The sequence below is a fragment of the Lampris incognitus genome, chromosome 6 (assembly GCF_029633865.1).
Source record: "Lampris incognitus isolate fLamInc1 chromosome 6, fLamInc1.hap2, whole genome shotgun sequence".
Lineage (NCBI taxonomy): Eukaryota > Metazoa > Chordata > Actinopteri > Lampriformes > Lampridae > Lampris > Lampris incognitus.
Genome location: NC_079216.1, coordinates 1,002,558 through 1,027,046, shown reverse-complemented (window position 1 = coordinate 1,027,046; position 24,489 = coordinate 1,002,558). Strand labels below are relative to the sequence as shown.

The following is a 24,489-nucleotide window of genomic DNA, read 5'->3' as shown; positions in this document are numbered from 1 at the left end:
TCTCCAAGAGACTTCAGCCATCTGGATCTGGGAACGCTTTTTTCTTTTCTTTTTCCACTTTCACAACAAAGAAGCACAAAAGACCCCATTTGAGTTGATTCATCCAGAGATGGTATATTTCAGTCTCTCCAGGATTTCGCAGGCTTTTGGGGGATTGTTGCGGCCTAAAATGCCTGATTTCGCGGCAGCTTTTCTAAAAAAAAAACTGCAATGCGTGTTGCGGTTTTGTTTTGTTTTTTCCCAATACAATTGCGGGAGCAAGTGAAAATTGCGAAAAATATTGCGATTTTTAAAAATTCATTAAAAAGGCAACTTGTTCTAATGAGAATAAAAACCGCACTGTTCTGAGTGTTAGAAATAACCTTACTTAAAGGCCCAGGATTACAAAAATTCTAACAAAATGTGCTTTATTTGTAAATGAAGAAGTGCACCTAGGGGTATTCTACAAAGCAGCAAACAGGCTTAAACGTTAAAGTGCTCAGAACCTCACCACCAACCATGCACACAGAATCTAACTCACCTTGTTCTTTCTGCGCTTGCAGCAGATCTGGATGCCACAGATCTGGATGCAGCCGATCTGGATCCAGCAGCCTCTGTCATGATGATGTGTCTGGTCTGTTGTCCATGCGTGGTGGTCTGCTGTCCACGCATTTCAGCCATTCTCCGGGTGTGCTTTGCAGTGGAAAAGTGTTTGTCAATCGATGATTTTCGTTTGTGTTCCAGCACAGTGTTGCACGTGGTGCAAAACAGTTTACCCCCACTCCCGGACAGAACAACAGGGAGTTGCCCTGCACGGTCTTCGGCAGTAATTTTAGTTGGTAAATGTGAGACATTCGTCGTGCACGTCCGCATCTTCACACACCCCCCCCCTTTCTCCCCGATTGTACTTGGCCAATTACCCTACTCGTCACATCTGGCTTCCCACCCGCAGACATGGCGAGACACCCGACCAAGCCTGGAGGTAACACAAGGATTCGAACAGCTGACCCCCGTGTTGGTAGACCGCTATGAGGAAGTGAGTTTGGTGACGTATGGCTCAATGGTTTGCGCAAGGGATTGCTATGATTGGTGAAACTCACGGGAAACTACGATGATTGGTCAAATTTGCGGAAAAGTTGTGGTGATTGGACAAAATTGCAAGGTCGTGCAGAATTCACAGGGATTGGCTGAATTGAGTTAATTGTTGCGCTCACAACATCACGTAATCCTGGAGGCGCTGATATTTGGCTGGCTAAATGAAACCCAAAATATTGCTCATTGAGAGAAAGACAAGATTAACAATGCAACTTTTTATAACAACTGTTATGGGTCATGCAGGTCAACTGTTCAAAGTAACAGGGAGTGCAGTAGAGAAGTGAAGAAGAGAGTGCAGGCAGGGTGGAGTGGGTGGAGAAGAGTGTCAGGAGTGATGTGTGACAGAAGGCTACCAGCAAGAGTTAAAGGGAAGGTTTACAGGATGGTAGTGAGACCAGCTATGTTATATGGTTTGGAGACAGTGGCACTGATGAAAAGACAGGAGGAGGAGCTGGAGGTGGCAGAGATGAAGATGATAAGATTTTCATTGGGAGTGATGAAGAAGGACAGGATTAGGAACGAGTATATTAGAGGGACAGCTCAGGTTGGACGGTTTGGAGACAAAGCAAGAGAGACAAGATTGAGATGGTGTGGACATGTGTGGAGGAGAGATGCTGGGTATACTGGGAGAAGGATGCTGAATATGGAGCTGCCAGGGAAGAGGAGAAGAGGAAGGCCAAAGGGGAGGTTTATGGATGTGGTGAGGAAGGACATGCAGGTGGCTGGTGTGACAGAGGACGATACAGAGGACAGGAAGAAATGGAAACATTTGATCTGCTGTTGTGACCCCTAACAGGAGCAGCCGAAAGTAGTAGTAGATTCTCAAGGTGATAATAAATGCCACTAAAAAGTTAAGTGGTGTGTGTGTAAAGGTAGTCTCTGCTGGCTGAATGGTGTGTAACATTTATGTGAACATGTTTCTCTGTAGAGAAGCTGATCTCAGAGCAGTCCAACAGCCCTGAGGTCCAATCACCAAAGCAACTCCAAGCAGCTCAGCAGAAGACACCCACTGCTGGGCTGTATTGGTACGTTTAGGACTCATGTCGAGGAAGATGTCCGTTTCAGAGCAATCAGCCCAACAATCCTTTACATGTTTTCATGTTTGTTCCATTGTGGGAGAGCCATGTGTAAAAGACAACAGTTGTCATTTTCTGTAAGAAACCATTCTGGTGATTTTATTAATATAGAACTTTATTATTCTGGAAAAAAATGTTGCTTTAAAAGAAACATGCAGGTAGACTTGACAGGAGCTTGGCACCTGTGAGCTGAGCTGACTGGACCAAGCCACCAGTCTACGTCTAATGCTATGACACACAAACCATCATGTATGTAATCAAACCGCTCACACGTCGTCATCTGATCATGAATCCAGGCAGTGTGTTGTCGCTGAGCAGCAGCCAGCGGAGGCGCTACGCCACAGTGACGGGGTTTTAAGGCAGCAGGTGAAGAGATTCACTAGATCTGTAGTTTAAAGTGACTGAGGTCAGAAATTAGTCTTCAGCCGCCTGTTCTCCTCCCGCAGCTTCTCTATCTCCTCCACCAGAGAGTCGTTGACAGAATACTTCTCAATCAGGCTGTGGATCTCATTCTGAAACAGAAAACACAGCATTACCACTTCCTGTCCAGACTGGTACCACGCCACTGGAGGTGAGAGCCATGACAGAGGCCTCCAACAGTGGTGCTCGTCAGCCGCTTGAGCCTCATAGGTTTACAACATTTTCACATATTAAGAGGCTGGTCTGTTTAAACTGGCATCAACCCAAAAACATAATCTGGTTTGTGGAATAAACGTTTGATGAAACAGATCTAGACGACTGGCTCAGTGACTTCCTACATGTCTGTTGAGCCTAAACGGACCACCTCCACTCCTGCGTGTCTCAAGTCACCATCCTGAAGACGGTGATAGTGACTGGCTCTGAACCAAGAGGCTCTGGAGCCGACCATTTCCTCTACTGTAGCAAGCAATCCTGTTCTCACTAAGTGGGCGATTATGCTTCTTTTACTGCAGTGTTTTGATGTGTTTGGGATGACATCTTGGGACGCCATCTTGGGACTCCATTTTGGGATGACATCTTGGCAAGTTTTTCAAGTTCCACTGGACTGGACGTTCCAACCCATCGTTCACCCTCACGGTTACCTGCCTTCCTTTACTGCATCTGCATTTAGGCAGGTACAACTCCCTAAAAACCTTTATCAGGGAGGAAAACTAGGAAGCAGCCTCAAGGAGAGCAGCAGAGGAGGATCTCTCTCCCAAGATGCACAACGTGACATGATGTTGTGTTTACACAACACAACACTGAAAGAGGATAACACAATTATAATGGGATTATAACATTTATAGATTTATGAAGAATATGTTGAGGAGGATGCAAAGCAGTGTCCAGACGCCACCAGAACAGCCCAGGACCTGAGCCACGTGACCACCATCACCATGGAGACCTGACAGGAGGACAGACTGCACATGCACACGAAGAGATCGTGTGCATCATGTCAGTATTTATGACATGTGTTGGTGACATCATTTTCCTGTGTGAAGTTCATTGCTGTGTCCTAGAAACACACTAGCGTTCTCCAGTGCAGACAAATAGTCTACACTTGATGTGTGATTATGTCCAACATGTCTGGTTACAGACGCACCATGACTACCACCGAGGCCTTGCAGTATTTACAGGCGTTGGACAACTGGAAACTCGGCCGTCATGTTGATCGCCCATGGTGGTGTTAGGTAGGAGTGAAATCCCGGTCGTTGTAGTGGTAAGAGTATGAGCTCCAGTTTTATAATGAAGTCACCACCATGTGAAAATTAATTAACTTATTAATAATACTTATTAATAATACACAGTTCACAAGCGCTTTACAGATGAACCTTATGAAAAAAAGGCTTTCAGGACACAATAAGCGACCTACCAGCTGAATGTAGAACTGGCGCACCATCTCCACTTGCAGGTTGACAATGTCTCTGTGACAGGCGTCCCTGCAGGAAAGACAACTCCCTTAACAGCTGGGGTTTTACCCACAATTCCTTTAATAGCTGGGATTTTACCCACAATAGTCATTTACACAGCAATTCACCAATGAAGGGGTAAAAATTGTACTATTTCAGTGGATAAAGTAAATCTAAACTTGTCTGGTCCACAGAGACCAGTGCTGCTCACTGTTGCCATGGCGATGCTGCTCCTTGCTGACAGCACTCAGAACATGAATGACTGCTGCTGCTTTATTTAATGAATCTTTTGATGGAAGCACAGGGTGCAACAAAGACCATCTCTGATTCCAAAAATAACATGAGAAACGCGAGATGAGCAAGAAGGTCTAGCTAATCAGTTCATCTGGAGATAACGTTTAACTAACATGCACCCAGGCTTTCTGACAGCTGCACAAGGTTTAACTAACAGTAATTAACAGAGAGGAGACCAAATGCCTTTAGACAGGGTTAGTGAGTCATGTTGTGGTGTGAGGTCAGGGACTGACCTGAAGTCCTCCAGAGTTTCATGGATCATGTTCTGGATGAAGTGAATCTGGAGGGAGGTGAGAGGAGCATCTCCTCCCTGCCCCCCTGCTGCTTCTACAATGCTCTGGGAGAGAGAGGAGGCCGTGGCGGCTAACAGAGCCGAGCCTGGACACACAGAGAACACTGCTTTAGCGCTACTTTGATACTGTGTTAGTACTCAGTAATACACAAGTAGTGCTGTAGTGACACGTAGTGGAAGCCCTAATACAGTGTTTCTCAACCCAGTCCTCAAGGAACACCTATCCTGCAGATTTTCATTGTAACCCTGCATAGGCAGCCCTGCTTGTACTTACTCGGCCAATCATCTCGCAGCACTTAATTATGCAAGGTGTGCAACATCTGACAAAATTCATTGCTGATTGGTTGAATAACTACAAACAGGTACCTATTCAGGGTTGCAAAGAAAATATGCAGGATAGGGGTTCCTTGAGGACTGGGTTGAGAAACACTGCCCTAATATGTCAGTGACATCCTCCTGTCACCTGCTGCCGAGGTGGGCAGGACTCCATGGAGAGGTCTGCCGGAGCTTAGCTGGTCCTGAAGTCCACTGGGTCTCCTGAGGCTGGGCTCTGGTGGAGCAGGCTGGCTGTAATTGGTCTGTGCAGATGAGGTGGGAGTGATCTGCTCCTCCCCCTGTGGACTGGAACCATCGCCCTTATCACTCTGTGAATCAAAAAGATGTTCCTCGGTAAACAGGCACAAGCGTTGTGACGGCTGGTGGCAGCACTGTCGACTGGTGTGTTCTGCTGTGTTGTGTCTCATGCTTGCAGATATGTCAGAAGGTAGAAACGCACTTATGTGATCTCCAGGACTAAACTTCTAAATAACAAGTTCAATGTGTTTATCATCTTCCAGAGTAACCCCAGTTCCACCTTCAGCATTAAGTTTGGTAGCAAGTAAACTAGGTAGTAGCTAAATTAGGTAGCAGGTAAACTAGGTAGCAGGTAAATTAGGTAGTAGGTAAATTAGGTAGCAGGTAAATTAGGTAGCAGGTAAATTAGGTAGTAGCTAAATTAGGTAGTAGGTAAATTAGGTAGCAGGTAAATTAGGTAGTAGGTAAATTAGCTAGCAGTATTAAGTTTGGTAGCAAGTAAACTAGGTAGTATGTAAACTAGGTAGTAGCTAAATTAAGTAGCGGGTAAGGTAGTAGGTAAATTAGGTAGCAGGTAAATTAGCTAGCAGGTAAATTAGGTAGTAGGTAAATTAGCTAGCAGGTAAACTAGCTGGCAGGTAAATTAGGTAGCAGGTAAATTAGCTAGCAGGTAAATGGGTGAACAGCAATCAGAACATAATCTTGTACAAATGGCTGCGAATATGTTAAGCTAAACAGCTTGTCAAAGTTGCCAAATATTTCAAACTTGATGTTTGTTTTCAGGTTTAACACTGACTTTACATGGAAGTCATCTAAAAAGAACGACAGACACAACCTTTGTGGAGTCACATGGTTCAGCTGCAGCAGAGGCAACAGGCTCCTCCTCTTTGATTGGTGGAGTGGTCTGGAAAACTGAAAGGGGGCTGTAGCATCGTGTCCCCGGTGTTCCCAGGGGTGTCTTACGGTTGGGGGGCCCAACTGGATAAGAGGAGTCTGAGAAAGCTTTGAGGTTAGCACTCATCACACACTGTCCTGTGTCCATGGCAACAGCCGTGAAGACCATAACGATATGCCTAGGCTTTAAAATGAGGACAACAGGTTATCTAGCAACAAGGATGAGCCGAGAGCTCATGGTTCAATCCACACAGACCTGTCTTGTCGCTCAGTGTAAACTACAAGTACATACTTCTGTTACAGTCTAATAATAATAATAATAACAATAATGACAATAATAATAATAATAATAATAATACATTTTAGCTGCCCAGTGATTGCTAGGATAGGCTCTAGCATCCTGCGACCAGAATTCAGGTAAGCGGCTTGTGTAATGGAATAATACATTTTATTTGTACAGCTTTACACCAAAAGCATAAAACACAAACTTAATCACACACTAAAAGCAACGCTGAAGAGGTGAGTTGTGATGAATGATTTGAATATGGACAGATCAGTGCAGTCTCGGATGTGTCTGGGGAGGGAGTTCGGGGGGGGGGGGCGCTATGGAGAAGGCTTTGTCAGTCTAGCTTCACTTCCTGTCCTATCAGTTGACTGACCGTCTCTGACTGGGGAGAAGACATCCAGGCTGGTCCGTCCTCTGACCGGCTGTCCCTCTCCTTCTCTGGACGAGCCGTCCACAGTCATGGCTACACAAACAACCCCAATATCAGGCCACAAGAGCAAAACAAGCATTCTAGTGGACAGAAAACAGTGTGTTGTGTTGATGTGTACCTTGTCCCCGGCCTGGAGGTCTATCCCCGTTGGTCCCCAGCATCCTGGTGTCTGTACAAAGCACACACATATCACAAACGGTCTGGACACAAAGAAGAACAAATTGTTCACTTCCCAGCAGGCATGACCTCTGACCTTCCCGTGCAGGAGAGAACATGTCCAGGCTACAGCGGCTGGCACTGCTCGGCTTGTCCACAGCAGGAAGCTGCTCTGCCCTCTGCTGGCCCTCTCCCTCCCTGGAGAACACCTCCACACCAGGGCCCCCTACAGGACACACCAAGCCATGGCAATTACTTACAATAAGCTGTATGTAACAAACCTACTTCAGAATAAGAATAAACTTTACTGGCCAAGTGCCTACGCACACCAGGAATCTGACTCCAGGACACAGCAGCGTCTAGCACTTGCAGACATCACTCACACAACAAAAGAAAAAAAAAAAGACAACAAACAAACCAAAAACTACTTCTCACTATAATACATTTAAATTAGTGATTCACAGTTGACTCAAACTTTGGGAGCTGTGGGGTCCGCGGTGGTGTAGCGGTCTAAGCATCGGCTTTGTGTCGGACTCGACGAAGCAGCAATAATTGGCAACGCTGTCTTCGGGAGGGGGGTGGAGTCAGCTTACTATTGTGCTGACACTCTCTACTGTAGCACACTGCCACACTTAGGTCTGCACGGACTGTTTTTGTATGTGTATCCTGTTCCTGCACTTTGATTTCTCTAAGAACATTTATTACCCACTTGTGTGTTGAAGCAGCAAAACGAGCATTTCATTTTGAGAATAGTGTGAACTTACTTTTATCTACGACAAACTGGAAACAATCTATCATCCATCATCATTCTACCTCTCTGTCACTTCTCAGTCACTGAGGAAACAAGCAGAGACACACAGGTGGAGGAGGGTGGATATTAGCAGCAGGTGTGACCTGTACCGGGGGTGTGTCCATCTCTCTTCTCTCCTGCAGAGGGAGCTGGACCTGTTCCGCTGGACAGCTTACTAGTGAGTCTCCTGCTGCTGGAAACCTTGGAGGACACAACTTTACTGGACTGAGAGACAGAAAGAGATGGAGAGAGAGATTTTTTTTCTTTTTTTTTCCTTCAAAAAACATTTATTAAAAAAACTGATAAAAATCCAAACATTTTTTGCCATGAAACAAAACAGTACCGTACAGTACGGTTAATTTTGTCACCTACTTAAAATGGTATTAAATAAAAATGGTATTAAACACTAAGTCTTCACCTGCCACACAACATATAACATCATTATACCACCACTTCTTTTTTTTTAATAAATTTATATCTAGTTTTTTATATCTAGTTTTTTCTTATCCCACCCGATTAACCCAGTGGCATATGGCTGGAACTCTTGTCCAATAACTCCCCTGGCTCGCGTTTCCACAGGAAGGAGATAGTCGTAACACCAGCTTCCTTCAAACTCGTGTCGGCTGCTCTCGCTAGTTTACACGCTGAAGCCTCCTCGCAGGGATTGCATCACCTTCAGGCCGCGAAGGAGGCGTAGGGAGAACGCTTTTAGTTGCTTGGCTGCAGGCGCCCGGGTGGGCCGGAGGGGTTGCTGGAGAACGATGAGTCCCCGCACACTACACTGATCTACACCCACTATCCCTCGGGTAAGGGTGGCCTAATGAAGGCCTTACCCCGTGGACGCTCTGGCCGTGACCGGTTACGGCGAGTCTGGGATACGAACCTCCCAGCCACATGACGAGCGGGTTGCAAGCACGGCGGTTTCTAATACTCTACTGTAAAACTACATACCGCCTAGCAGGGTTTCTAATACTCTACTGTAAAACTACATACCGCCTAGCAGGGTTTCTAATACTCTACTGTAAAACTACATACCACCTAGCAGGGTTTCTAATACTCTACTGTAAAACTACATACCGCCTAGCAGGGTTTCTAATACTCTACTGTAAAACTACATACCGCCTAGCAGGGTTTCTAATACTCTACTGTAAAACTACATACCACCTAGCAGGGTTTCTAATACTCTACTGTAAAACTACATACCACCTAGCAGGGTTTCTAATACTCTACTGTAAAACTACATCCCGCCTAGCAGGGTTTCTAATACTCTACTGTAAAACTACATACCGCCTAGCAGGGTTTCTAATACTCTACTGTAAAACTACATACCGCCTAGCAGGGTTTCTAATACTCTACTGTAAAACTACATACCACCTAGCAGGGTTTCTAATACTCTACTGTAAAACTACATACCGCCTAGCAGGGTTTCTAATACTCTACTGTAAAACTACATACCACCTAGCAGGGTTTCTAATACTCTACTGTAAAACTACATACCACCTAGCAGGGTTTCTAATACTCTACTGTAAAACTACATACCGCTGAGCAGGGTTTCTAATACTCTACTGTAAAACTACATACCACCTAGCAGGGTTTCTAATACTCTACTGTAAAACTACATACCACCTAGCAGGGTTTCTAATACTCTACTGTAAAACTACATGCCACCTAGCAGGGTTTCTAATACTCTACTGTAAAACTACATACCGCTGAGCAGGGTTTCTAATACTCTACTGTAAAACTACATACCACCTAGCAGGGTTTCTAATACTCTACTGTAAAACTACATACCACCTAGCAGGGTTTCTAATACTCTACTGTAAAACTACATACCACCTAGCAGGGTTTCTAATACTCTACTGTAAAACTACATACCGCTGAGCAGGGTTTCTAATACTCTACTGTAAAACTACATTCCGCCTAGTAGGGTTTCTAATACTCTACTGTAAAACTACATACCACCTAGTAGGGTTTCTAATACTCTACTGTAAAACTACATTCCGCCTAGCAGGGTTTCTAATACTCTAGTGTAAAACTACATACCGCCTAGCAGGGTTTCTAATACTCTACTGTAAAACTACATACCGCCTAGCAGGTTTCTAATACTCTACTGTAAAACTACATACCGCTGAGCAGGGTTTCTAATACTCTAATGTAAAACTACATACCGCCGAGCAGGGTTTCTAATACTCTACTGTAAAACTACATATAGCCTAGCAGGGTTTCTAATACTCTACTGTAAAACTACATTCCGCCTAGCAGGGTTTCTAATACTCTACTGTAAAACTACATACCGCCTAGCAGGGTTTCTAATACTCTACTGTAAAACTACATACCACCTAGCAGGGTTTCTAATACTCTACTGTAAAACTACATTCCACCTAGTAGGGTTTCTAATACTCTACTGTAAAACTACATACCGCCGAGCAGGGTTTCTAATACTCTACTGTAAAACTACATACCGCTGAGCAGGGTTTCTAATACTCTAATGTAAAACTACATACCGCCGAGCAGGGTTTCTAATACTCTACTGTAAAACTACATATAGCCTAGCAGGGTTTCTAATACTCTACTGTAAAACTACATTCCGCCTAGCAGGGTTTCTAATACTCTACTGTAAAACTACATACCGCCTAGCAGGGTTTCTAATACTCTACTGTAAAACTACATACCACCTAGCAGGGTTTCTAATACTCTACTGTAAAACTACATACCACCTAGCAGGGTTTCTAATACTCTACTGTAAAACTACATACCACCTAGCAGGGTTTCTAATACTCTACTGTAAAACTACATACCACCTAGCAGGGTTTCTAATACTCTACTGTAAAACTACATTCCACCTAGTAGGGTTTCTAATACTCTACTGTAAAACTACATACCGCCTAGCAGGGTTTCTAATACTCTACTGTAAAACTACATACCGCTGAGCAGGGTTTCTAAAACTCTAATTTAAAACTACATACCGCCGAGCAGGGTTTCTAATACTCTAATGTAAAACTACATATAGCCTAGCAGGGTTTCTAATACTCTACTGTAAAACTACATTCCGCCTAGCAGGGTTTCTAATACTCTACTGTAAAACTACATACCGCCTAGCAGGGTTTCTAATACTCTACTGTAAAATAATCTACTGTAAAACTACATACCACTTAGCAGGGTTTCTAATACTCTACTGGAAGGCCGCTGGTCACATGGAAGCATGAGCCGTCATGGCGTTAGTGCTGACATGTTTGATGGTTGTTGGTACCTTGAGTTTGCTGGAGTTCTGGTAGCGCAGGCAGGTGACTGAGGTTTTGTGTGCAATGGTGACACTGGTGGGTGCGCTTGAGTTCCTCAGGTCATACTGGTAGATCTTTCCTTGGGTGGAGCCGACCACCAACCCCGTTCCATCAGGATTGAAGTCCACAGCAGTCAGTGGAGACTCCACAGGGATACCTCGCAAAACACTGGACACCAACACACACAAACATGTAGAAATATGCATACATGGGTAAACACATAGACACAAAGAAACAAACAGATGTACTTCTTCACCGTGGTTTTGCTTCCGAATATCAAGCTAATCAGCTACACCTGTCAACAGGAGGTGCCAAAGGGCTACTATTAAAGATTCATGACAGTGCCTTTCATTTTAATAACTGTCCAGGGTGTCTCCCCGTCTGCCGCCCAATGACTGCTGGGATAGGCTCCAGCATCCCCGTGACCCTGAGCAGGATAAGCAGTTTGGATAATGGATGGATGGATGGATTTAACAAACCATCTATTGTTGGTTATTTGCATACTGTAGACAACTTGCTATAATTTTACAAGAGACCATCAACTGGCAGGAAACCCAAGGGCATGGCGGGTACAAGTTAGGTGGCTCTATGACAAAACATATTAAAGGCCAAATCTGTGATTTATTCCACCATAAACAAATTGAGTTTACTTGCAAACCTCACAGAAAGGACCTGGGATGGCCTGGGGTTCGAACCCAGGCCTTTTTGCTGTGAGGCAACAGTGCTAACCACTGGGCCACTGTGCCCTTTTTTTTCAAGAAGAAAGTGATGTGAACAAACATTTTACAGCCTCAAATAAACATTAGAAACTCAGATTTAGTCATTGTTTCTATCCCACTGACAACCTGAAAGCCCCCTAACAAACCATCCAGATGGAAAACTGACTTGCGAGTGATTATGTTTATTACTATTACTATTTTCATTATTACAAACCCTCCGTAACCTTTTGTAGCACTGTTGGATTCTATTTCGTCTTGTGTCATGTTTTGAAATAGCAGACAAACGAGCAGCAACATGTACGGATGGATTTAGAAAATGTCAATTTCGAGTCAAGAACGAGAAATGATGTTACTTAGTAGGTTTACAGTTTGCTTACAGAACCTCCTACACCGGTGTTGTATCGAACTCTATTTCCCCCTAGCCAGGCGAAAGCGTTGGCATGGAAACAGGTTAGCCTTCGGTTACGATTAGGTTAAGCCAAGTGTTAGGTTAAGCCTAGGCTTAGGCTGAACCTAGGTTAAGGTTAGGCTGAGGTTGGGTTAAGGTTAGGCTGAGGTTGGGTTAAGGTTAGGCTGATGTTAGGTTAAGGTTGGGCTGAGGTTGGGTTAAGGTTAGGCTGAGGTTGGGTTAAGGTTAGGCTGAGGTTGGGTTAAGGTTAGGTTAAGGTTAGGCTGAGGAGGGTTGAGGTTAGGCTGAGATTGGGTTAAGGTTAGGCTGATGTTGGGTTAAGGTTAGCCTGAGGTTGGGTTAAGGTTAGGTTCAGGTTAGGTTAAGTAAGACTGAGGTTGGGTTAAGGTTAGCCTGAGGTTGGGTTAAGGTTGGGTTAAGGTTAGGCCGATGTTAGGTTAAGGTTAGGCTGAGGTTGGGTTAAGGTTAGGCTGGTTTTAGGTTAAGGTTAGGCTGATGTTAGGTTAAGGTTAGGCTGAGGTTGGGTTAAGGTTAGGCTGAGGTTGGGTTAAGGTTAGGCTGGTGTTAGGTTAAGGTTAGGCTGATGTTAGGTTAAGGTTAGGCTGAGGTTGGGTTAAGGTTAGGCTGAGGTTGGGTTAAGGTTAGGCTGGTGTTAGGTTAAGGTTAGGCTGATGTTAGGTTAAGGTTAGGCTGAGGTTGGGTTAAGGTTAGGCTGATGTTAGGTTAAGGTTAGGCTGAGGTTAGGTTGAGGAGGGTTGAGGTTAGGCTGAGGTTGGGTTAAGGTTAGGCTGATGTTAGGTTAAGGTTAGCCTGAGGTTGGGTTAAGGTTAGGTTCAAGTTAGGTTAATTTAGGCTGAGGTTGGGTTAAGGTTAGGCTGAGGTTAGGTTAAGTTTAGGCTGAGGTTGGGTTAAGGCTAATCAAGCGTCCTGGTGTGGTATCGAGCTCTGGCTAGGGGGAATCCCATCTTGAGTGGGAAACAGTGACAAACACCGGGTGCTGCCCCTCAACAGGATTCCAGAAGTTGGCCAATCAGAAGAAAGTGGGCTTTTAGGGAGGGGGGCCTTAAAGAGAAAACAACCCAAACATCCCGTTTCAGACAGAGGATGAACCGAGGGGCTGCAGAAGTGCCAGTATAAGATAAATAAGGATGTTCTGAACTGTGCATCATGCACAGCTACTCCAGTGGAGCCCCAGAGTAACAGCACAGAGCTGGAACGAGCATGGTATGGCCACTTTACCTTTAACATGACGGTGAAAGTGGGGGCTTACAGGCTGGTTTAATTTTAACATGCTAATTAGAGTATGCGGGGCTTACTTCCTGCTTTGAGTTAAGTATGCTAATGAGTGGGCAGGGCTTATAGCTTGCTTTAAGTTTAACATGCTAATGAGTGGGCGGGGCTACATCCTGCTTTAAATTGAACATGATAGTGGGCAGGGCTTACAGCCTGATTTTATTTCAACATGCTAATGTGACTGGGCGGGCCTTACATCCTGCTGACAGTGTCATAGCAGATGATCTTCTTATCCAGGCCCACAGTAACAAACAGCAGCTCGCTGACCGGAGAGAAGGCCAGGCCAGACGCCGGGGCTTTGTGAGCTCCCTCAAACACATGCAGCTCCTTCTGGGTGTTTGAGTCCCAGAGCACCACGGTGCCGCTGTCTGACACTGTGCCCAGCAGAGAGCGCTTCAGTGTGGACAGCTTGAGATCATGGATAGGCTGAGGGACACAGACAATAACAAGCTGGCCACTTTTCATTTCCACTCAGACTGAAGTCAGTGTTTTGAACAGGAACAATGTTTGTGCAGGAAACAGGAACTCTGACCTGGTTGGTGCCATGGCCAAAGGCCTTGCTGGACAGGTTAGTGGTGAGACTGTGCAGAATTATCTCTCCGCTGGTGGAGCCCGAGGCTATGTAACTGTCATTAGCATTAAAAGACACACAGGTCACCTCCTCCTTATGGTCCTGAGGTGGAAAAAAATATAGAGATAGACAGCCAGAGAGGGAGAGAAACAGCGCGTGACAAAGAGAGCGGGAGAAAGAAATAGACAGAATAAGAGACAGCAAGTGACAGAGGCGACGAGATGGAGAGAGAATGAGAGGGTTAGCTGTATGAAGGAGTGGTCAGATGAGCTGCTCTATGGTCAACATGTATAACACTACCTACAGGCTAGAAGGGGAGAGAGAGAGGAAGAGAAGAGAACAGAGAGAAAGAGGGAGAGAAGAGATGAGAGAGAGAGAGAGAGAGAAGAGAGAGGGAGAGAGAGAGAGATGAACTGAGCCAAGTCAAGCTGTGCTGTCCTGAACTGTGTGGACAGGCATCTTACCTTAAGTAAGCGGTGGAGTCTTCTGGTCTTGAGGTCCCAGATGTGAACATAGTGATCCAGACCTCCGCTCACCAGATACTGAGAGGATGAACTCAGACATACACGAGTCTGCATTTTCTAACGAAACAGAAAAGCAGTCGGCAATACTACCAGACTGTTACTGACACCTAATAAAGTATCCTTATCTTACTGGTAAATAATACTGACGCCTAATAAAGTATCCTTATCTTACTGGTAAATAATACTGATGCCTAATAAAGGATCCTTATCTTATTGGTAAATAATACTGATGCCTAATAAAGTATCCTTATCTTATTGGTAAATAATACTGATGCCTAATAAAGTATCCTTATCTTACTGGTAAATAATACTGATGCCTAATAAAGTGTCCTTATCTTACTGATAAATAATACTGACGCCTAATAAAGTATCCTTATCTTACTGGTAAATAATACTGATGCCTAATAAAGTATCCTTATCTTATTGATAAATAATACTGACGCCTAATAAAGTATCCTTATCTTACTGGTAAATAATACTGACGCCTAATAAAGTATCCTTATCTTATTGGTAAATAATACTGATGCCTAATAAAGTATCCGTATCTTATTGGTAAATAATACTGATGCGTAATAAAGTATCCTTATCTTACTGGTAATGCCTAATAAAGTATCCTTATCTTATTGATAAATAATACTGATGCGTAATAAAGTAGTAGTAATAGATGTAACAGTGTTACGGTAGCAGTGGATGTCGTAGTGTTACAGTAGCAGTGATATAATAGCAGCAGTAGCAGAAGTAGTAATAGATGTAACAGTGTTATGGTAGCAGTGGATGCGGTAGTGTTACAGTAGTAGTAGTGATATAACATCAGCAGCAGCAGTAGTAGTAATAGATCTAACAGTGTTACGGTAGCAGTGGATGCGGTAGTGTTACAGTAGTAGTAGTGATATAATAGCAGCAGCAGTAATAGTAATAGATGTAACAATGTTATGGTAGCAGTGGATGCGGTAGTGTTACAGTAGTAGTAGTGATATAATAGCAGCAGCAGTAATAGTAATAGATGTAACAATGTTATGGTAGCAGTGGATGCGGTAGTGTTACAGTAGTAGTAGTAGTGATATAATAGCAGCAGCAGTAATAGTAATAGATGTAACAATGTTATGGTAGCAGTGGATGCGGTAGTGTTACAGTAGTAGTAGTGACATAATAGCAGCAGCAGTAATAGTAATAGATGTAACAGTGTTACGGTAGCAGTGGATGCGGTAGTGTTACAGTAGTAGTAGTAGTGATATAATAGCAGCAGCAGTAATAGTAATAGATGTAACAATGTTATGGTAGCAGTGGATGCGGTAGTGTTACAGTAGTAGTAGTGATATAATAGCAGCAGCAGTAATAGTAATAGATGTAACAGTGTTACGGTAGCAGTGGATGCGGTAGTGTTACAGTAGTAGTAGTAGTGATATAATAGCAGCAGCAGTAATAGTAATAGATGTAACAGTGTTATGGTAGCAGTGGATGCGGTAGTGTTACAGTAGTAGTAGTGACATAATAGCAGCAGCAGTAATAGTAATAGATGTAACAGTGTTACGGTAGCAGTGGATGCGGTAGTGTTACAGTAGTAGTAGTAGTGACATAATAGCAGCAGCAGTAATAGTAATAGATGTAACAATGTTATGGTAGCAGTGGATGCGGTAGTGTTACAGTAGTAGTAGTGACATAATAGCAGCAGCAGTAATAGTAATAGATGGAACAGTGTTACGGTAGCAGTGGATGCGGTAGTGTTACAGTAGTAGTAGTAGTGATATAATAGCAGCAGCAGTAATAGTAATAGATGTAACAGTGTTATGGTAGCAGTGGATGCGGTAGTGTTACAGTAGTAGTAGTAGTGATATAATAGCAGCAGCAGTAATAGTAATAGATGTAACAGTGTTATGGTAGCAGTGGATGCGGTAGTGTTACAGTAGTAGTAGTGACATAATAGCAGCAGCAGTAATAGTAATAGATGTAACAGTGTTACGGTAGCAGTGGATGCGGTAGTGTTACAGTAGTAGTAGTGACATAATAGCAGCAGCAGTAATAGTAATAGATGTAACAGTGTTACGGTAGCAGTGGATGCGGTAGTGTTACAGTAGTAGTAGTAGTGACATAATAGCAGCAGCAGTAATAGTAATAGATGTAACAGTGTTATGGTATTAGTGGATGCGGTAGTGTTACAGTAGTAGTAGTGACATAATAGCAGCAGCAGTAATAGTAATAGATGTAACAGTGTTACGGTAGCAGTGGATGCGGTAGTGTTACAGTAGTAGTAGTGACATAATAGCAGCAGCAGTAATAGTAATAGATGTAACAGTGTTACGGTAGCAGTGGATGCGGTAGTGTTACAGTAGTAGTAGTAGTGATATAATAGCAGCAGCAGTAATAGTAATAGATGTAACAATGTTACGGTAGCAGTGGATGCGGTAGTGTTACAGTAGTAGTAGTGACATAATAGCAGCAGCAGTAATAGTAATAGATGTAACAGTGTTATGGTAGCAGTGGATGCGGTAGTGTTACAGTTGTAGTAGTGACATAATAGCAGCAGCAGTAATAGTAATAGATGTAACAGTGTTATGGTAACAGTGGATGCGGTAGTGTTACAGTAGTAGTAGTGACATAATAGCAGCAGCAGTAATAGTAATAGATGTAACAGTGTTACGGTAGCAGTGGATGCGGTAGTGTTAGAGTAGTAGTAGTAGTGACATAATAGCAGCAGCAGTAATAGTAATAGATGTAACAGTGTTATGGTAGCAGTGGATGCGGTAGTGTTACAGTTGTAGTAGTGACATAATAGCAGCAGCAGTAATAGTAATAGATGTAACAGTGTTACGGTAGCAGTGGATGCGGTAGTGTTACAGTAGTAGTAGAGTTATCTAGGTATAGTGTAGGATACTCACTCCCTCAGCCAGCTCTATAACAGTGACAGGAGAGGACTTGAGGCTGGACACAACCACCTTGTCTCCCACACTGCTGGAGCTGACCAGGTACTGATCTGAGGTCATAGGTCAAGGCTGATTAACTGGTAATGTTAACATATTGTAGAGTCATTTACTATTCAAGTACTGTTCAGTGAAAGTATTTATACATTATAAGTACTACAAGTACTCTCAGTTACAAAGTATATTAGAAAGTACATATTCTTGGGGCGCCTCCGTAGCCGAATGGTTACAGCGCGTACTACATGGCTACATGGTCTTAACCATCACTGGTTCGATTCCAGCCGGCGACATTTGTTGCATGTCATACCCCTCGCTCTGTCTCCCAATTCCTGTGTGACTTTCACTATCACTGTCTTAATAAAAAGTAAAACAAAAGCACATATTCTTGATGAATACTAGAAGTACTGTCAGTTAAATAGTATATATCATTTGCAGGTATTGGGTATTGTCAGCAGTATTCGAGAAGTTCTCTCCTCAGGCTGCAGATGAAATGATGTCTCAAAAGAAAGCCTGCCAATATATCAGCTGAATTTTCAAATTAATGACTTGTTCTTCTATGTTAGATAAGAGCAAGGGACAATATCAGTAGTCAGCAAGTATTAACCTAAATGGAAGAATTCACTCTGAAATATATGAATATATCATCTGTATAAAGTTTTCAGTCAGCCACAGACTTCATTGTTGCCTTTGAATGAACACTGGATTTCTTCTCTGTCCTTGGAGTTATCCATCTAGCATGTCTACAGTGTCTGGATCCAACGACCAACATCTGGTCAAAAACTACCAACGACCAACATCTTGTCAATAAGCGCCCTGCTGTGCATTGCGCTGTGATGAGGCAGGATACTGTTGCTGGTCCAGCAGACTTGGGCGACAGGGTGGGAAATGCTGTGCGGGCTGAACTGCTCCAATGGAGCCATGGACATCGAGTCCCATATCTTCACACAGTCTCCAGATGATACCAGGCGGGTCACCTCCTCCATGGTGGACTTGTTTACACACAATCACTGTGAAGAGGTTATCTGAAAGATGAATTGCCTGCCAGCCAAGGGCTGAAAAAGGGTGAGGGTGAGGAAAGTGAAGCAAAACTTTGGACTGTGACCCCCAAGTTGGGGAATAGCACCGACAGACTCCGTGGTTATCATCTGAACCCTCAAACTCCACAGCCTCTAGTAGAGGACCCAAGGATGAGGAAGGCACAAATACCACACACACGGGTGGGAGGAGAGTTTTATATGAATGCATAAAAAAGAAAAAGAAACTGTTGCTAGAAGCTAGAAACTACAGATTTCTTTAAAGGGGTTTACTACTGCCTTCAGATAAACAACCCAGAGCTTTGCTGTTAGGTGAGGACAAGTTCAACTGATCCGTTTCCTGTGCTTGTCCTCTTGAGGAGGGATCGCAGCCTTCCACTTTTCTCTGTCCCTGCTGGAAACAGCGTTGTCTTTTCACTGAAGGCACTATTAAACCCCATTTAAAGAAGTCTTTAGTAGTTTATGTGCAGTTTGTTGATCAAGCCCTTCAGTTGTTAACATGGCTACAGGCCGGAATGTTTCAACAGAGCAATGTTTAAACCCTGCCATTCTGCCAAACTGAAAAGCTGAAGGAACAAATGAGAAAAGTACTACCTGGGAAAAATAACATACTTCACCCAGTTTATACCTTTTCATGAGTGCGTAACTTTCTGGTGTTAAAACCACATGTAGGACTGAAGACTTTCAATATGTGCTTTCAATAAACGTTTGGGGGGGGGGGATCTGTGAAATTATATTTTACGCAAAACCTTCACAGCAAGGAAGACACTGCCATGACTGTGAAGCAGCATTGCATAAAGGAAGACATCAGAGTTAGTGCACTGGGAGTTATTCACACCACGACAGCCTGTGCAGGTGAATGTGAAGCAGTGTTGCATAAAGGAAGACATCAGAGTTAGTGCACTGAGAGTTATTCACACCACGACAGCCTGTGCAGGTGAATGTGAAGCAGTGTTGCATAAAGAAAGACATCAGGGTTAGTGCACTGAGAGTTATTCACACCACGACAGCCTGTGCAGGTGAATGTGAAGCAGTGTTGCATAAAGAAAGACATCAGAGTTAGTGCACTGAGAGTTATTCACACCACGACAGCCTGTGCAGGTGAATGTGAAGCAGTGTTGCATAAAGGAAGACATCAGAGTTAGTGCACTGAGAGTTATTCACACCACGACAGCCTGTGCAGGTGAATGTGAAGCAGTGTTGCATAAAGAAAGACATCAGGGTTAGTGCACTGAGAGTTATTCACACCACGACAGCCTGTGCAGGTGAATGTGAAGCAGTGTTGCATAAAGAAAGACATCAGAGTTAGTGCACTGAGAGTTATTCACACCACGACAGCCTGTGCAGGTGAATGTGAAGCAGTGTTGCATAAAGGAAGATATCAGAGTTAGTGCACTGAGAGTTATTCACACCACGACAGCCTGTGCAGGTGAATGTGAAGCAGTGTTGCATAAAGGAAGATATCAGAGTTAGTGCACTGAGAGTTATTCACACCACGACAGCCTGTGCAGGTGAATGTGAAGCAGTGTTGCATAAAGGAAGATATCAGAGTTAGTGCACTGAGAGTTATTCACACCACGACAGCCTGTGCAGGTGAATGTGAAGCAGCGTTGCATAAAGAAAGACATCAGAGTTAGTGCACTGGGAGTTATTCACACCACGACAGCCTGTGCAGGTGAATGTGAAGCAGCGTTGCATAAAGGAAGACATCAGAGTTAGTGCACTGGGAGTTATTCACACCACGACAGCCTGTGCAGGTGAATGTGAAGCAGTGTTGCATAAAGGAAGATATCAGAGTTAGTGCACTGGGAGTTATTCACACCACGACAGCCTGTGCAGGTGAATGTGAAGCAGTGTTGCATAAAGGAAGATATCAGAGTTAGTGCACTGAGAGTTATTCACACCACGACAGCCTGTGCAGGTGAATGTGAAGCAGCGTTGCATAAAGGAAGACATCAGAGTTAGTGCACTGGGAGTTATTCACACCACGACAGCCTGTGCAGGTGAATGTGAAGCAGTGTTGCATAAAGGAAGATATCAGAGTTAGTGCACTGGGAGTTATTCACACCACGACAGCCTGTGCAGGTGAATGTGAAGCAGTGTTGCATAAAGAAAGACATCAGAGTTAGTGCACTGAGAGTTATTCACACCACGACAGCCTGTGCAGGTGAATGTGAAGCAGTGTTGCATAAAGAAAGACATCAGAGTTAGTGCACTGAGAGTTATTCACACCACGACAGCCTGTGCAGGTGAATGTGAAGCCGCGTTGCATAAAGGAAGATATCAGAGTTAGTGCACTGGGAGTTATTCACACCACGACAGCCTGTGCAGGTGAATGTGAAGCAGTGTTGCATAAAGGAAGATATCAGAGTTAGTGCACTGAGAGTTATTCACACCACGACAGCCTGTGCAGGTGAATGTGAAGCAGTGTTGCATAAAGGAAGATATCAGAGTTAGTGCACTGAGAGTTATTCACACCACGACAGCCTGTGCAGGTGAATGTGAAGCAGCGTTGCATAAAGAAAGACATCAGAGTTAGTGCACTGAGAGTTATTCACACCACGACAGCCTGTGCAGGTGAATGTGAAGCAGTGTTGCATAAAGAAAGATATCAGAGTTAGTGCACTGAGAGTTATTCACACCACGACAGCCTGTGCAGGTGAATGTGAAGCAGTGTTGCATAAAGAAAGACATCAGAGTTAGTGCACTGAGAGTTATTCACACCACGACAGCCTGTGCAGGTGAATGTGAAGCAGTGTTGCACAAAGGAAGATATCAGAGTTAGTGCACTGAGAGTTATTCACACCACGACAGCCTGTGCAGGTGAATGTGAAGCAGTGTTGCATAAAGGAAGATATCAGAGTTAGTGCACTGGGAGTTATTCACACCACGACAGCCTGTGCAGGTGAATGTGAAGCAGCGTTGCATAAAGGAAGACATCAGAGTTAGTGCACTGGGAGTTATTCACACCACGACAGCCTGTGCAGGTGAATGTGAAGCAGTGTTGCATAAAGGAAGATATCAGAGTTAGTGCACTGGGAGTTATTCACACCACGACAGCCTGTGCAGGTGAATGTGAAGCAGTGTTGCATAAAGAAAGACATCAGAGTTAGTGCACTGGGAGTTATTCACACCACGACAGCCTGTGCAGGTGAATGTGAAGCAGTGTTGCATAAAGGAAGATATCAGAGTTAGTGCACTGAGAGTTATTCACACCACGACAGCCTGTGCGGGTGAATGTGAAGCAGCGCTGCATAAAGGAAGATATCAGAGTTAGTGCACTGAGAGTTATTCACACCACGACAGCCTGTGCGGGTGAATGTGAAGCAGTGTTGCATAAAGAAAGACATCAGAGTTAGTGCACTGAGAGTTATTCACACCACGACAGCCTGTGCAGGTGAATGTGAAGCAGTGTTGCATAAAGGAAGATATCAGAGTTAGTGCACTGGGAGTTATTCACACCACGACAGCCTGTGCAGGTGAATGTGAAGCAGCGTTGCATAAAGGAAGACATCAGAGTTAGTGCACTGGGAGTTATTCACACCACGACAGCCTGTGCAGGTGAATGTGAAGCAGCGTTGCATAAAGGAAGACATCAGAGTTAGTGCACTGGGAGTTATTCACACCACGACAGCCTGTGCAGGTGAATGTGAAGCAGTGTTGCATAAAGGAAGATATCAGAGTTAGTGCACTGGGAGTTATTCACACCACGACAGCCTGTGCAGGTGAATGTGAAGCAGTGTTGCATAAAGAAAGACATCAGAGTTAGTGCACTGAGAGTTATTCACACCACGACAGCCTGTGCAGGTGAATGTGAAGCAGTGTTGCATAAAGAAAGACATCAGAGTTAGTGCACTGAGAGTTATTCACACCACGACAGCCTGTGCAGGTGAATGTGAAGCCGCGTTGCATAAAGGAAGATATCAGAGTTAGTGCACTGGGAGTTATTCACACCACGACAGCCTGTGCAGGTGAATGTGAAGCAGTGTTGCATAAAGGAAGATATCAGAGTTAGTGCACTGAGAGTTATTCACACCACGACAGCCTGTGCAGGTGAATGTGAAGCAGTGTTGCATAAAGGAAGATATCAGAGTTAGTGCACTGAGAGTTATTCACACCACGACAGCCTGTGCAGGTGAATGTGAAGCAGCGTTGCATAAAGAAAGACATCAGAGTTAGTGCACTGAGAGTTATTCACACCACGACAGCCTGTGCAGGTGAATGTGAAGCAGTGTTGCATAAAGAAAGATATCAGAGTTAGTGCACTGAGAGTTATTCACACCACGACAGCCTGTGCAGGTGAATGTGAAGCAGTGTTGCATAAAGAAAGACATCAGAGTTAGTGCACTGAGAGTTATTCACACCACGACAGCCTGTGCAGGTGAATGTGAAGCAGTGTTGCACAAAGGAAGATATCAGAGTTAGTGCACTGAGAGTTATTCACACCACGACAGCCTGTGCAGGTGAATGTGAAGCAGTGTTGCATAAAGGAAGATATCAGAGTTAGTGCACTGGGAGTTATTCACACCACGACAGCCTGTGCAGGTGAATGTGAAGCAGCGTTGCATAAAGGAAGACATCAGAGTTAGTGCACTGGGAGTTATTCACACCACGACAGCCTGTGCAGGTGAATGTGAAGCAGTGTTGCATAAAGGAAGATATCAGAGTTAGTGCACTGGGAGTTATTCACACCACGACAGCCTGTGCAGGTGAATGTGAAGCAGTGTTGCATAAAGAAAGACATCAGAGTTAGTGCACTGGGAGTTATTCACACCACGACAGCCTGTGCAGGTGAATGTGAAGCAGTGTTGCATAAAGGAAGATATCAGAGTTAGTGCACTGAGAGTTATTCACACCACGACAGCCTGTGCGGGTGAATGTGAAGCAGCGCTGCATAAAGGAAGATATCAGAGTTAGTGCACTGAGAGTTATTCACACCACGACAGCCTGTGCGGGTGAATGTGAAGCAGTGTTGCATAAAGGAAGACATCAGAGTTAGTGCACTGAGAGTTATTCACACCACGACAGCCTGTGCAGGTGAATGTGAAGCAGCGTTGCATAAAGAAAGACATCAGAGTTAGTGCACTGAGAGTTATTCACACCACGACAGCCTGTGCAGGTGAATGTGAAGCAGTGTTGCATAAAGAAAGACATCAGAGTTAGTGCACTGAGAGTTATTCACACCACGACAGCCTGTGCAGGTGAATGTGAAGCAGCGTTGCATAAAGGAAGATATCAGAGTTAGTGCACTGGGAGTTATTCACACCACGACAGCCTGCAGGCGTGTTTTCCTTGGCAGTGTGAAAAGGGGCCGAGAAAGTTACACGTTCGTGGGGAAACGTCCTGACGGCAAGTGTCCCCGTGTTGTGACGGACGGTGTTGGCACACGGACGCAGAGGTCAACGTGATAACGTCAAACCTCTGTCCAGCAAATATGATGGAAGGAGCGTTTGAGAGAGAAGAGATGTCAGCACCCTGAAGCCGGCAGCAGCCTGGCGTGGCTGGAGAGCAGGTCTCTGTGTCGCGGTTACTGTGATAGGAGGGGGAATAAAGTTGGCTAACTAAATTAGCCTTCCTAGCTAAAAGTGTTCAAGTGTCGGCTTTCTAAGTCTTTCAAGTGAAAGAAGAAACGCGTCAGCAGTGCGGACCACTGGCCGACTTGTAGTAGCGTGTGGTGTAGGCCAGCAGCGTAACGCAGTACAAATACACAGCGCAGTGTAACGCAGTACAAATACACACCGTGACGCCTACCTGTTACAGCCTTGTTGACTAATGCTTCTTCGTGCGCGCCTTAACAACCACAGCGACTGTCACTACGGGGTCCCGTACGGACCAAAGCTCTCCAGCGGAAGCTGACGCAACCGCGTCAGCGCTGCGCAGCAGTTACGCAGCGTCCCCTGAACGCAATGGCGTTGCGTTGCGCATGAAGCGCTTTTCTAGCTGCAGCCGCCGCTCCAAGCCCTTCATGTCCGCATGCCAGACGCCCGTCTGCCGCCCAGTGGCTGCT

The 24,489-nt window shown here is 44.5% G+C and overlaps 1 protein-coding gene across 3 annotated transcripts; it reads right to left on the bottom strand.

The window, feature by feature from the left end:
* Positions 1 to 2,229: 2,229 nt before the first annotated feature.
* On the bottom strand, positions 2,230 to 24,320 carry nedd1 (NEDD1 gamma-tubulin ring complex targeting factor). Of its 3 annotated transcripts, none has more exons than XM_056282031.1 (16): positions 24,234 to 24,320; positions 18,296 to 18,455; positions 17,407 to 17,501; positions 14,471 to 14,587; positions 13,968 to 14,108; positions 13,632 to 13,861; positions 10,984 to 11,182; positions 7,838 to 7,958; positions 7,041 to 7,169; positions 6,906 to 6,956; positions 6,731 to 6,820; positions 6,013 to 6,170; positions 5,068 to 5,248; positions 4,546 to 4,690; positions 3,982 to 4,048; positions 2,230 to 2,662 (listed from the first exon to the last, which is right to left on the bottom strand). In XM_056282031.1, exons 2-16 carry the CDS (start codon positions 18,429 to 18,431, stop codon positions 2,558 to 2,560), a joined length of 1,965 nt encoding a protein of 654 aa, XP_056138006.1. In that variant the 5' UTR covers positions 18,432 to 18,455; positions 24,234 to 24,320; the 3' UTR covers positions 2,230 to 2,557. The 3 variants fall into 3 exon arrangements, with proteins under 3 accessions (XP_056138006.1, XP_056138008.1, XP_056138007.1); XM_056282033.1 differs by having other exon boundaries at positions 7,844 to 7,958; XM_056282032.1 differs by having other exon boundaries at positions 18,296 to 18,500; positions 24,234 to 24,265.
* Positions 24,321 to 24,489: the final 169 nt, after the last annotated feature.